The sequence below is a fragment of the Bos taurus genome, chromosome 17 (assembly GCF_002263795.3).
Source record: "Bos taurus isolate L1 Dominette 01449 registration number 42190680 breed Hereford chromosome 17, ARS-UCD2.0, whole genome shotgun sequence".
NCBI classification, from domain to species: Eukaryota; Metazoa; Chordata; class Mammalia; order Artiodactyla; family Bovidae; genus Bos; species Bos taurus.
In genome coordinates, this window is record NC_037344.1 from 60,641,336 (window position 1) to 60,653,403 (window position 12,068).

Sequence of the window (12,068 nt, forward strand, 5' to 3'; positions counted from 1 at the left end):
TTTGGGGCACATGGGGGCTACTGTTCATTGCGGTGCTCGGGCTTCTCATCGCGGTGGTTTCTCTTGTTGCAGAGCACAGGCTCTAGGGCCTGTGGGCTCAGTAGTTGGGGCTCATGGGCTTAGTTACCCCGAGGCAGTATATGAAATCTTTCCCAATCTGGGATCGAACCCATGTCCCCTGCATCGGCAGGCAGATTCTTAACCAGGGGACTACCAGGGAAGTCCTCACCTCATTCTTAACTTTGCTGCAAACGCTTATCACTTTCAGATGTGCATTGTTACGGCTTCACTTCACTTCCTGTCTGTCGGACTCCCTCACTAGCCGTCCATCCCACAGGGCGGGCACCGCTTCTGCGCACTGCTGTACCCCAGCCCTTGGCAAAGCAGCACCCAGTGTCTGGTGGGAGAGCAGGAAGTGGTTGCTGAGCAAGTCCACAGGCCAAAGCCGCATTTCCTCCCCGCCAGGCCCTGCACTAAGCACTCTGGGTCCTCAGGATTTGAGGCTTATGACTCCTGGGGAAGTCTCTGTCTTCCTTGTCCTCTCCTAGCCCTGTGACCGGGCAGGCCACCAGCCTTCTCCGAGGCTGTTTCTGCATCTGTACATCGGGCAGGAGGCATTTGTGAGAGTGCGGTGAGAAGCCACCCGTCCATCACCATTACTCTGACCCGCGTCCTGCCTAATTCAGCACTGTCAGCTGAAGCGGATGGTCTCGAATTCAGCCCTGAGCATCAGCCAGATGCCAGCTGCTGAGCTGGGGTGACCAGGATTTCCCCAGAAGCTCCCAGGCTGATCGGGAGACGGGGAGCTTTTAGGGGGTAGCTGAGATGTCACAGTCATAGATGTGGGCCCTGGACGCAGAATGTTCTGGAGCCGTTCAAGGGGAGGCTTTGCCAAAATAGTGTACTCTGGTCAGAAAGTAGAGGACTGCCCCGCCCACCCCCAGAGTGCAGGTGTTGAGCACACCAGACCAGGCCCTGCCTCCTGCGAGGGGCTGCTGTCCAAGGTCCTGCGGCCACTCACACAAAGGCGGCCTTGGCGCAGGGAGGAGGGAGCCTGTAGTTGTGGCAAATACAGGGGATTTGGGGCCAAGAAGTTGTGTGCGCCTGTGCTGATTTGAGGCCCCACTGAGTCCAGCGTCGTCGGCAGGCAGATCCCCACAGAGCTCATCTCCCGGCCTCCGTTCACCCTTTTTTGTTCCCTTTCTTACTCATATCACATACATGGTCCCTGAGCTGTTCGTTTTCACCCGCTCCTCCCCCACGCCCGCCCTCTACACACTGTCCACGAAGCTCCCCCAGCTCCCCGTCCCCTCGGCCCTGGGGACTCAGCCAGCCCCCAGCCCTGGATTTTCCCAGGCTCCCCAGGAAGGCAAGCAGGAGGGGAATGGATGGAGGAGTTTTTGTTCACTGCCCCCCTCTCCCCTCCCCCTGCCCCCGCCTTCTTTTCTGCAAAGCCCTCCATTCTCTGTACCCGTCTCGAGGGAGGGGGACAGTGTGTTTTATCTCTCCACAACCAAGACCCTCACCTCCAGATAAAGGGCTCCGAGTGGGGGGAGGTCCTGAAAAGCTGCTTGCAACTGATAACAGTCTGTGCTGTCAGCCTTCCGCGCCCAGAGCCGGGAAGGGGAGGGAGCCACCGTAAATTCTGCGGCCCGATTATAATAAAGCCCCATGTGGCGACGCGTGACTGGATTTTATTGTGCCAACCACAGATGGAAGCATACCCCCTCACCCCCCGCCTCTCCCAGCCCCCTTCCACCCCACCTTGCTTTCCAAGCCTCCCGCCTGGTCCCCAGCACCCCCACCCCCACCCCCGGCCCCATCCTGCTCCTGCTTCTTCCCTCTTTTCCTTGATCCTGGTGAGGTCGTTGACAAGCATCTATGTGGTTCATGATACATCCTTTCTCCTTCCCCATCTTCCTGTCCTCTGCCCACTGGAGGTCAGGGGAGGAAGTGCACTTCACAACGACCTCTGGCTTCGTCCTTGGCCATTTGCGCACCTCTCTAGACCTGGGCGTGGGCCACAGCAGGGCCTGGACACCCGGGGAGGAGGAAGCCCTTCCCAGGGACGTGGCTGGCAGAGACACAGTCCCCTGGACTCAGAGCTGTGGCACCCGCTGTTCTCTACAGCCTGCCGTGGGCCAGCCTGCTTCTCAGGGCCATCGGCCTTCAGAGTTGGGGATTCACAGCGTTTCCCCCTGGCCCACTGTTCTAACTGGGCTTCTGTGCATTAACTCTCGTAACTGTGTGATTGCTCTTCCCCTTTTCTGAATGGAAAGAAGGAAACACAGAAAGGTTGAGTGACTTCTACCAAGTGCCACATCTGGAAAGAGCCAGGCTGTGCCCCACAGCCACCAGCTCCAAGGCCTGTGCCCTTAGCCACGAGCCTGCAGCTTCTTGTGAAAGCTCCGAGCACCCGTCCACAACTTGGGTCCATCTTCCCACATGGCAGCCGTTGGCTGGTGCCAAGAACAGGCTGCCACTTAAATGGCCGTGAGCTCTCCTGGTTACCATCAATCCCACCAGTCTTTTCTGCAGAAAAAAATTCTTTTCAGTTAGTCTCCCATGAACCTCTCTCCCGACCTGAAGATGCCTGGGGTTTAGGGTTCAGATGCAGCGACTTCCAGGACTTTCTTCGGGCCCCTCCCATCTATGGTGATGTGTCACTGTAGTCAGCAATGGGATAACGTTCTCACAGTGCCTGGCCCAGCCCGTGCACGCAGTGGGGCATCTGATCAGCATCTCTTCCTTTCTCCTTTCATCTCCAAGACATCGGGCACAAGGAGAGCCAGTGGGGCGGGTGTCCTTCAAAGCTGAAGGTCATGGTGTTCTTTCCAATTGAAGTTCTCATTCAGAACCTGGAGTTTTAGCCTCTGCATAGCTTTCTTCCCCGTCATTAACAATACTTTTTTTCCACCCCGCTTTGCTTTGAAAGTTGAGTTTTGAGGACAAATGGCCACCCCACGGAGTCACTTGTTGGATAAATTGTGTGAGTTTCTCGGGTAGGGGAGGGAGCCTTCATGTAGATTTCTTCTTTTTTGTCCTGGAGCGAGAGTCTAGATTCTAGGTTCACCTCCAAGGGAGTGCCAACAGCAGAGGCTGCCCGTTCAACTGATGTGGAATGGCAAAGTCCTCACTGTTGCTGTTTCCATTAGGACTTGAAAGGATTGTTTCATGACAAAGTGGTTGAAGTTTAATTAGGACTGGCTGGCAGTGGGCTTGCATCAGAAAGGGCCAGGGAGATGGGGATGGCTCTGGTGCTCAGCATGAGGATACAGGGGATGGATTTGAAACCCCAGCAGCTCCCTTGGGCTTGAACTACTTGAATGCAAGTGTTCATAAGAGAATGGAGGGTCCCCATTGTGTGCAGGGCTCAGACCTGGGGTTGGGGAGGGAGCCTTGGAGAGGTGGTGATGAACTGCCTTGGAGAATGGCTGAGATGAGGTTTGATTTCCCCAGGGTGGTCGTGGTTGGCGGGGGTGGGGGTCGGTATGGGAGGAGCCTCTAAAATCTGTGGGGGAAGGGTGATTATCCCCAGACCCTGATCATGAAAGAAACTAGGGAGGTTGACCCAAATAGAATACATTTCCCAGCAGCATAACTTCTCAGGAGGTCCTGATGCGATTCTCAGCCTCAAGAGGCTTCCACACTCACCACCAGGGCTGACCAGTGGCCCAAGTTGCAGCCATACGCCTACCCTGTAACTCACAACCTCACTCTTGCCCTTCCCTTCCCCTGCAATGCTGTTCCTTCAGACGAATGTTGATTCGTCTAAGTTAGGGCTCCTGGTTTTTGGTCTGTGCTGCATACTTCTTTCTCTTGAAGACAGGAGCAGGATAGTTTCTCCCCTCCCCAACTTTGCCCTCCAAGAGTTGCTAAAACCCAGCATGAGCCAGAGTCTCCAAGTCCTGTCCCTTCCTGACGCTGGCCACTCAGAGACAGAACCCTCTTGATCCCCCTTGGTCTAGCAGGTTCTGTGCTTTAGGTCCTGGTGCTTAGGCAGGTAAGACATCATTTAATGGATTTCTTTTGTTGGGGGGGGGGCGGTTGGCCTGTGCAGATGGTGAGACCCCAGAAGGTGAACAGCCGACGGATAGAGCAGCACACGACGCTTCAGCAAAGATGGAGGAGGAGGAGGAAGAAGAGGAGGAGGAGGAGGAAGAGAGCCTTCCCGGGTGCACCCTGTTTATCAAAAATCTCAACTTCGACACCACCGAGGAGACGCTGAAGGGAGTAAGTGACTTCTTGGCCCAGAGGGAATGGGTGGGGGTGGGACTTCCAGTCTGCTGATCTATCCCTGTGGTCCCTGCATCTGTTTCCCACTCCCCACCCCCTCGCCTGGAAGCGAGACCTGCGGCAGCGTGTAGATGAATAACCTACAGCCACCCGCTTGACTCTTTTGCTAGGCTGTGTGGTGGACATCTCACCCAGAGATTTGAGCCATGGCCAGACCAGTGTGGGGGCTGGCAGGGGCATCCGTGCGCACGTGAGACACAAGAGAGGGCCTGTTGGGGCGTCTGGGGAGGCGTACGCGGTGTGAAAGCTGTAGTCAGAAGACCGGGCCCCTCCCCACATGGTGTCTGCGAGGTTGACATAAACGCCAGGCCAGCGCAGTCTCCTGGCTTGGCAGAGCCAAGCAGGGGCACAGCAGTGAGCACGTCAGGGGCAGCCCTGCCAGGAGATCCTGATGGCCGAGAGTGTTGCATTCATAGGAGGGGGCAGAGGGGAAGACGATGGGGAACTCAGCAGCCTCTGCTTTTACTCTCGTCCTCTGCACGCCTGCGGTGACCTGGGTCCCCTCCAGCTTTCAAGTCAGTGGGCCCAACCTTTTTGACACTAACAACCAAATTTTGTGAAAGACAATTTTCCCATAGACCAGGACAGAGGCCATGGTTTCAGGATAGTTCAAATGCATTTCATTTCTTGGGCATTTTTATTTCTGATCTAGTACTGCCGCTGATCTGACTGGAGATACCGGTCCACGGTCTGGAGGTTGGGGACCCCTGTTTCAAGACGCGCCTGTACCAGTCGCAGGATTAGCTGGTGACACATGCCGACCTTCTCTTCCAGGTGTTTTCCAAAGTGGGTGCGGTGAAGAGCTGCTCCATTTCCAAGAAGAAGAACAAAGCAGGTATTTCACACGAGAGCTCAGTCAGAGAGAAACAATTGTGAAAGAAATGGTGTTGCTGTGGGTGGGGGGTGAGGGTGCCTCTCGCCCACTGATTCTGAAGGTCTCCTTTCATTTTGGAGCATTGCCAGCCCCACACTCTCCTGTCTGGCTCGTCCAAAATGGTCCTTGTTTCTAGGTGCATGGAGACTCGCGGTTTCCAACGGGAGCAGCCATGCACATCAACTTCTCCTGAGTCGAGACCCTTTGCCACCCTGGATTGTCAGGGGTGGTTTCGGACCAGGGCTGTTAGGGGGCTGGCAGGGTTGACTCTGTTCAGCGGCAGACACCTCTCCATCCTCCCAGCATCTCTGCGCTCCTGGAGGATCTTCTCTCCAGGGAGGAGCAGGAACCGACCCACCTTGGGCTTTCCCACTTCCCTCCCAAGACCAACCACTCAGATGTGGAGCACCTGAAACACTCCACTGAGTCATCAGCCACACCCCTCACTGGCCTTGGGGTGCCTCGGCCAGGCAGACACCACCTTCATCCCTCCAGTCCACCTTGGGCATTCTGACGAGTCCCTTGGCCTCTGGTCTATTTTTCTTTTCCAGCCCTGGCTTCCTACAGATGATGGGCAGGCCCTCGGCCCTTGCTTTTTTTTTTTTTTGCAGTCACAAGAGTCCCTGTCCCTTCAATTTGGGGTATTTGTAGGGATACCATGTGGGTCAGCCCACGACTGTGTCCTAAGAAAAAAATGAGCTAGTGATGAGAGCCCGGGGGGCCTGGCTGGACAGGAGCCCAGCCAGGGGTTCTCCACGTCAGATCGAGACTCAGAGGAGGGAGACGGAGCAGTTAGTGGGGTGTGTGGCTGAAGGAGGCAGCAGAGGGCTGTGGTAGCAGGTCGGGAATGTACCGACGGGGCAGAAGATGCTCCTGGAAAGGTAGGTGGATTCCACATCACAGAAGGCTTCCTGCTGGGGAGAGGAGTCTGGGCTTTTTCCCAGAGCCGCCTTGGAGGGTTTGAAGCAGACACGTGGCACAGGCTTTGGGGCATTCCCCCGTATTGGTTTGGGCTGCCGTCACAAAGCAGGAACCAGGAACCAGGTGGATTCCACCGCAGAAGTTCACCCTCTGGTTCTGGGAGCCAGAAGTCCAGGATAAAGGTGCAGGCAGGGTTGCTTCGTTCTGAGGGCTGTCAGGGAGGATGTGTTCCAGCCTCCTTGCTCGGCTTGCAGGGGAAGGTCTTCATGTTCACGCGGCATTCTCCCCGTGTACACCTATCCACCCGCTCCCATCACCACTTTTTTTTCTCTTAATGACACCAGTCTTAATTGGATTAGGGCTTAGCCTGATGCCACTAAGTCACTTCAGTCATGTCCGACTCTTTGAGACCCCATTGACTGTAGCCCACCAGGCTCCTCTGTCCATGGTATTCTCCAGGGAAAAGTACTGAAGTGGGTTGCCATGCCCTCCACTAGAGTATCTTCCCGACCCAAGGATTGAACCCGCGTCTCTTAGGTCTCTTGCACAGGAGAGTTCTTTACCCCTAGCACCACTTGGGAAGTCTAATGACCTCATCTTTAACTTGGTTATCTCTGTAAGGAACCTGTCTCCAAATAAGGTCGCATTCAGAGAGGCAGAAAGTACGACCTCAGCATACACATTGGGGGGTCGGGGGATAGGCCACCGTTCAAACCATGACATCCCTGTTCCCGCGAGAACTGCATACATAGTTTAGGCTACAAAGGAAAGGCTACAATGTAAGCATCAGGTGAACAACAAGAAGGCTGTCTTGTGCTGGATCAGGAAAAGAGGTGATCCCTGAAGTCTGGGGCGTGAGTCATGCTGGCAGAGGGGTCGCCCGCTCCACCTGAGGCTGTTCCTGCTGGTTTTGGTGTCACTTGGCCCCTCTGGAGCCTGCCTCCCGGCCCCCCAGAACACCCTTCAGCTTTAGAGCAGTTATCTGGTCTTCCGGTGTTGTGAGCAGCTCTCAAAATCTACACTGTCTTTCAAGAGTCTCTGTTTGAGAGCCCTGCTCTCTGGGGCTCATCCATCAGTGTCTGTTACCAGCGAGGGGCTCCAGAGGAACCAGAAAGCTGGCTCAGCTGGGGTCATCAAGGGGACAGTTGTAATGAAGGGGGCAAGTGCCTGGACGTGGGCTGGGCTGAGACCCACAGGGGATGCTGAGGCAGTGGGTCCTGTGGGAGAGCACCCCTCCCCTGCTGAGCTCAGAGGCTGTCGGGGAAGGAGTGTGTGACCAGAGCCGTAGAAGAGGGGCCCCCAGGGACTTTCCTGGGGATGGAGGGCGGGCAGGGGGTGAGACTCCATGCTTCCAGTGCAGAGGGCTGGGGCTCAACCTGGTCAGGGAACGAGATCCCCCATGCTGCAACTAAAGGTCCTACGTGCCGCACCTAAGACTGAATGCAGCCGAATAAAGAAGTACTCAGAAAAGAAGAAGAAGAGCCACCAGCAGAGCCAAGGGTGTGGATTGGCCACTGGTGCTGCCAGAACACACCAGAGCACGGAGACAGTGGAGTGCTTGGAAAGAACCAGGGCCCTCAACGCGCTCTCCTCCGCCCACCCATTTCAAATCAGGGTTTCCCATTGGCTAAACCCGACACGAAACCAGAAGGCCAGGGAGCCCAGGTTGTACTGTCTGTGGCTGTCAGCCTCCCAGGGCAGGAGAAGGGCGGAATGGGTCTGCACAGCGTCAGTGACTTGGTGACGAACTTGACTTCGTGTATTTGCCGTTCGCTCGATGCACTTTTTAAATAGCCTGTGTGCACAGACACCCGTCACCCACCACCCACACCCTTGACCCTGAGAACAGAGTGCGCACAGATCCTCTGACACACAAATACTGGAAGTCCCCACAGGGCGGTGCAGCCCATCAGCCAGCAGTTCCGTCTGAGCCTCCCTGGTGTTGCCCAGAGAGCCATGCACATTTGGGCTGTTTGTGGAATGCCTTCCCGCCTTGGGCCCCCCCTGTTGTGACAACACATGGTTGTGAGCAGAAATGCTCACACGCAGGGGCATGTGGCAGAGGGGCAGCCTCACAAAGAAGAAATGCAGAGATGAGGACCACTGAGCCAGTGATGATACAGCTTGGAACTTCCTTTGAGCCCATCAGCCTTGAGCCAGCCCTCTTTGAGTGAAGCTGTGAAAAAGAATACAGAATACAGTCAGTAATCGGCATCCCATTTTGTGTCAAAAGGGTGAGCTGTCAAGACAGAGCTTATTCGCATGTCCCCGCAGTTACACGCGTTTATGTACAGGAAGCCAAATTCCCTATAAATGGTTGCACTGTCCCTGGCTCTCTGAACTCGGGACTCACGCCCCAGCAGTAGGGAGCCAGAGAGGATCTCATAACACAGTCACCCCCCCCGTCCCAAGCTGATGTCTGAAACCTGGGAACCGGAGGTCCCTGGACGGTCAGGAACACTTGGGAGAGTAAGCCCCTGACACCCTTGACTCTGCTGCGTGTGTCCATTCTGTGTGTGACGTGTGGAAGCAGGGGACTGCCTGGGTAGAGTTTTTTGCTGCTTGGCCCAAAGGCGGTCATCCCTCCCTCTGGAAGACGGGATTCTATCACAAAGCTAATTATCGTGTCTATCATCTGTTAATTAATAGTCCACCAGGCCTCAGGTGGCGGCTCTGTAACCGTGTTGGCTGATTCTTCAAGACGACCAGTAGTAAATGGCAGACCAGGGGCTGGGGTCTTCCTGGGAACCAAGAGGGGCATGAAGAAATCAGAGGGTTGAGGGGACGTCCAGGGGGCCCCTGGGAGCCCTTGAACTTGGTCCGTCCTAGCTTTGTTTTCCTCCCCGCCGGGCACCCTGGTGCGACTCCCAACTCTGTTTCTTTCAGGAGCGCTGCTGTCCATGGGATTTGGGTTTGTGGAATACAGGAAGCCGGAGCAGGCACAGAAAGCTCTCAAGCAGCTCCAGGTAAGCGGGGAGTCTTGGCCAAGGTCTCCCAGAGGCGGCGCTAGGCAGGCGGTGGGGCCGGTGTCCTGTCCAGCCTCTGAGACGGAGCAGGAATGCAGGCAAGCGCACATCTTCTGAGGCCCTAGGCGACAGCGGCCTGAGGCCCTGCAGCTTCCTCCGCTCTCCCAGTCCCTGCGGTGCTCTCATTCACTCTCTTGATCAAGAAGAGCCTGGTTTGTGCCCGGCCTTCAGGAGACCGGTGAGCAGACCTCTGAAGAAGTAACACCAAGACCAGGTCGTGAGAAGGGCTCGGGTTCCCTGGCAGAAAGGGGGCAAGGGGCAGTGTTTGCTTGTGCACCTTCTTCTTTCTGGAGACCCCCTTGCTCCCCGCTATCACCTGCCACCTGTCCTGCCATGTGGGGTGGTGGCCAGGGTTAGGGCACTGCGGACAGGCTGGGCACTCAGCTTGTGCCTCTTGAATAGGCTTCTAAGTGCAGGGAGCATAGAAGGGCCCCACAGGGGTCCAGGATCCCTTTTAAACCAGTATTTGGAACAGCCCATGTCTGTCTAGGCTGGGCAGGCAGAATGAGATGGAGCTGACTAGGGCGGAGTTTACAAGCCAGGGCCGCGCCCCCTGGCTCCTTGTTCTGAGATGTGTGCTGGCTGGACTCTGGGTGGTAAGGGCACCCATACGGGGCCACCTCTCTGGGGAGCCGGACTTCATCATAGGGACCCTCCAGGCAACTGAGTCTGTCCCGGTAGAGCTTGCTGGTCAAGAGAAAGGCCTTAGGGGTTAAAGGAAATGGGACTGGGCGCTTAGCCCGTTTGATTGTTTTTGTAGACAGTTGTGTAGACTTCTGACAACTCTCTCCCTGGCCCAAGGTGACTCCCAACAGAGCTGAAATGGGTTTCGGTGGGGGTTGGGGCGGGGGTGGCCTCTGCTTCTCTGCTCTCCACCTCAGGTGCCCACGGGGCCAGGGTGGCCGTGTAAACTAGCCAGGGGCTGGATCACCCAGAGCAGAATTGGAGTGTCCCCCATCCAAAGGGGCCACGTCTTGGCCTCAGCCAGTTACTGCCTCACAGGCAGGTGGGCCCCAGCCATACCACATCTTCTCTGGTTTTTTGTTTTGTTTGGGGTTTTTTTCAAGAGACAGTGGAAATCCAGCTGTGTCGTTAGATGCCATGTACTCCTCTAAGTGGATTTCAGCTGTGCACGCCCAGTGGTCCGTCTTTTCTCGCCCGTGTAATCCAGAAGTCTCAGATTCCCCCGCACACGGGAGAGTTACATTCTGTGCCTTGCTGTGTGCTGCATGTGGGCATGTTGCCCGCCACCCAGAGCCGTTTGTACAAGGCTGTGTGTGCTGTATTTTATGGGAGATTTAAAGGATTTTCAAGGGTAATTTTGCTAATACACCAGTTTTGCCTAAGGGACCCATGTTAGAGCCTCGCTTTAGAGACATCTCCGCTGTGATTTAGAATTTTTTTTTTTTCCAAGAGCCTACAATTCAAACCAAACTCTCTCTTTGGAAACCAGACCGAAGGGGCTTACTTGGCCTGAAAATGCTTATAAACAATGGAAAATTCTGTGCCCCTCGAATGGCTTAAAGGTTAAGGCCATTCTTGGCTCCGAGAGGACTCCGAGGGCTGGGTCTCCATCACCGGCAGCTGCTGCCCACGCTCAGCAGGAGCCACTTCCGGAAGAAACCCTCATTGGTCCTTGACCCCAGCGGGCTTCTCTGCCCTGAAACAGTCAGCGCCCCCTGGTGTTGCCATTCCCCTTGCTCAGCAGAGCCCGCTCCAGCAAAGGATGGGGCTACAGGCGCATGTTTCTAAGACAGAGGGACAGGCTGTGTTGTCTCCTCTCACAGGGTCATGTCGTGGACGGCCACAAGCTGGAAGTGAGGATCTCGGAACGAGCCACCAAGTGAGTCTCCACCTCCGCACCCCCTGGCCCTTCCCTTGGATCTGAACCTGTCCCTTTAGCCCTGATGCCGGTGCCTCAGAGGGCGTCTCACGGCCCTTTAACATCCTCCCCGACCCGACCCCTCTCACCTCTGGGGCCCCTTCCTGATCAAGGGGGTGCCCCACATGCCAGCTTCGATGCCCTTTCCCTGGTGAACTGGGATGGTGCCAGTCCCCAGAGTAGATACGTAATACACATTCATTACAACAGAAGGAATACAGGCCAGAGAAGCAAGCAAAGCTGGCTTGTTCTTGCTGGTATCAGTGAGCCAAGGTAGAGTCAGCTGCGAATTGTTGGCACTTTGATGAACCAAAAGCAGCAGTTAAGACCTAGACGTCTTATTCTTTCCGTCTTTACGGGGCTTTCTTTCTTGGAGCCAGACAACAGTGCCCAGAGAGCCTCTGCTTAATTCGAAAAGAGGTTCAGTAGGCGTCAGAGATGGAAGCAGACCACTGCACTCAAAGACCGTTACGTGAGCTAGTGGAGTCTTCTCGGGGTTTAGTGTTGTCCTTGTGTCTTCACCCGCTCGCACATCCTCGTTGAACTCATACACCAGGAGTGCTTTGAACAGCGGCCGGCACGTAGGGATCAGACGTTCTCGTCGTTGTCCTTGTCAGAGCCACCCGCCCCACCTCACTGTGGTCATTGAGCAGATTGGTTGCTGGTGAGCTCACCTGAAGCTGCTGCTGTTTCTTCCTTCTCTGTCTGTTTTTCTAATGCTACCTGTGAAGCCTGCCTAGGCCACATCTGGTGGTCTCGACCCAACCTGGTCCATGCCATGCTGAGCATCTTCAGCCAGAAGCAGGCTTGGTGCGGGAGCCCCCAGAAGCTAACAGAGGTTCCTGAGCCATGACTTAAGAGTGAGAGTCCAAGCTTTGAGCCCCGCAGCTTTGGGTTCTAATCCAGGGGGCTCCATGGCCTTGGGTAGGTGACTTTGCCCATCATGTAAAATGTGAGAACCGGAGATTGTGCACAAAGCATTTAGCACATGCCCTGCACATGATCACTCAGCTAGTGGTGCTGGTCTTTTCTTCTCAGTCCCCTGACTCCAGGGAGTCAGGCTGAAGTC

The 12,068-nt window shown here is 55.6% G+C and overlaps 1 protein-coding gene across 3 annotated transcripts in view; it reads left to right on the forward strand.

The window, feature by feature from the left end:
* The window catches only part of RBM19 (RNA binding motif protein 19), a 120,923-nt gene that overhangs the window by 22,591 nt on the left and 86,264 nt on the right, over positions 1-12,068 (forward strand). For all 3 annotated transcript variants that reach the window (NM_001045955.1, XM_024977098.2, XM_024977100.2), the window contains 4 exon segments: positions 4,061-4,233; positions 5,071-5,131; positions 8,978-9,057; positions 10,905-10,960. In NM_001045955.1, coding sequence (NP_001039420.1) covers positions 4,061-4,233; positions 5,071-5,131; positions 8,978-9,057; positions 10,905-10,960 — 370 coding nt within the window.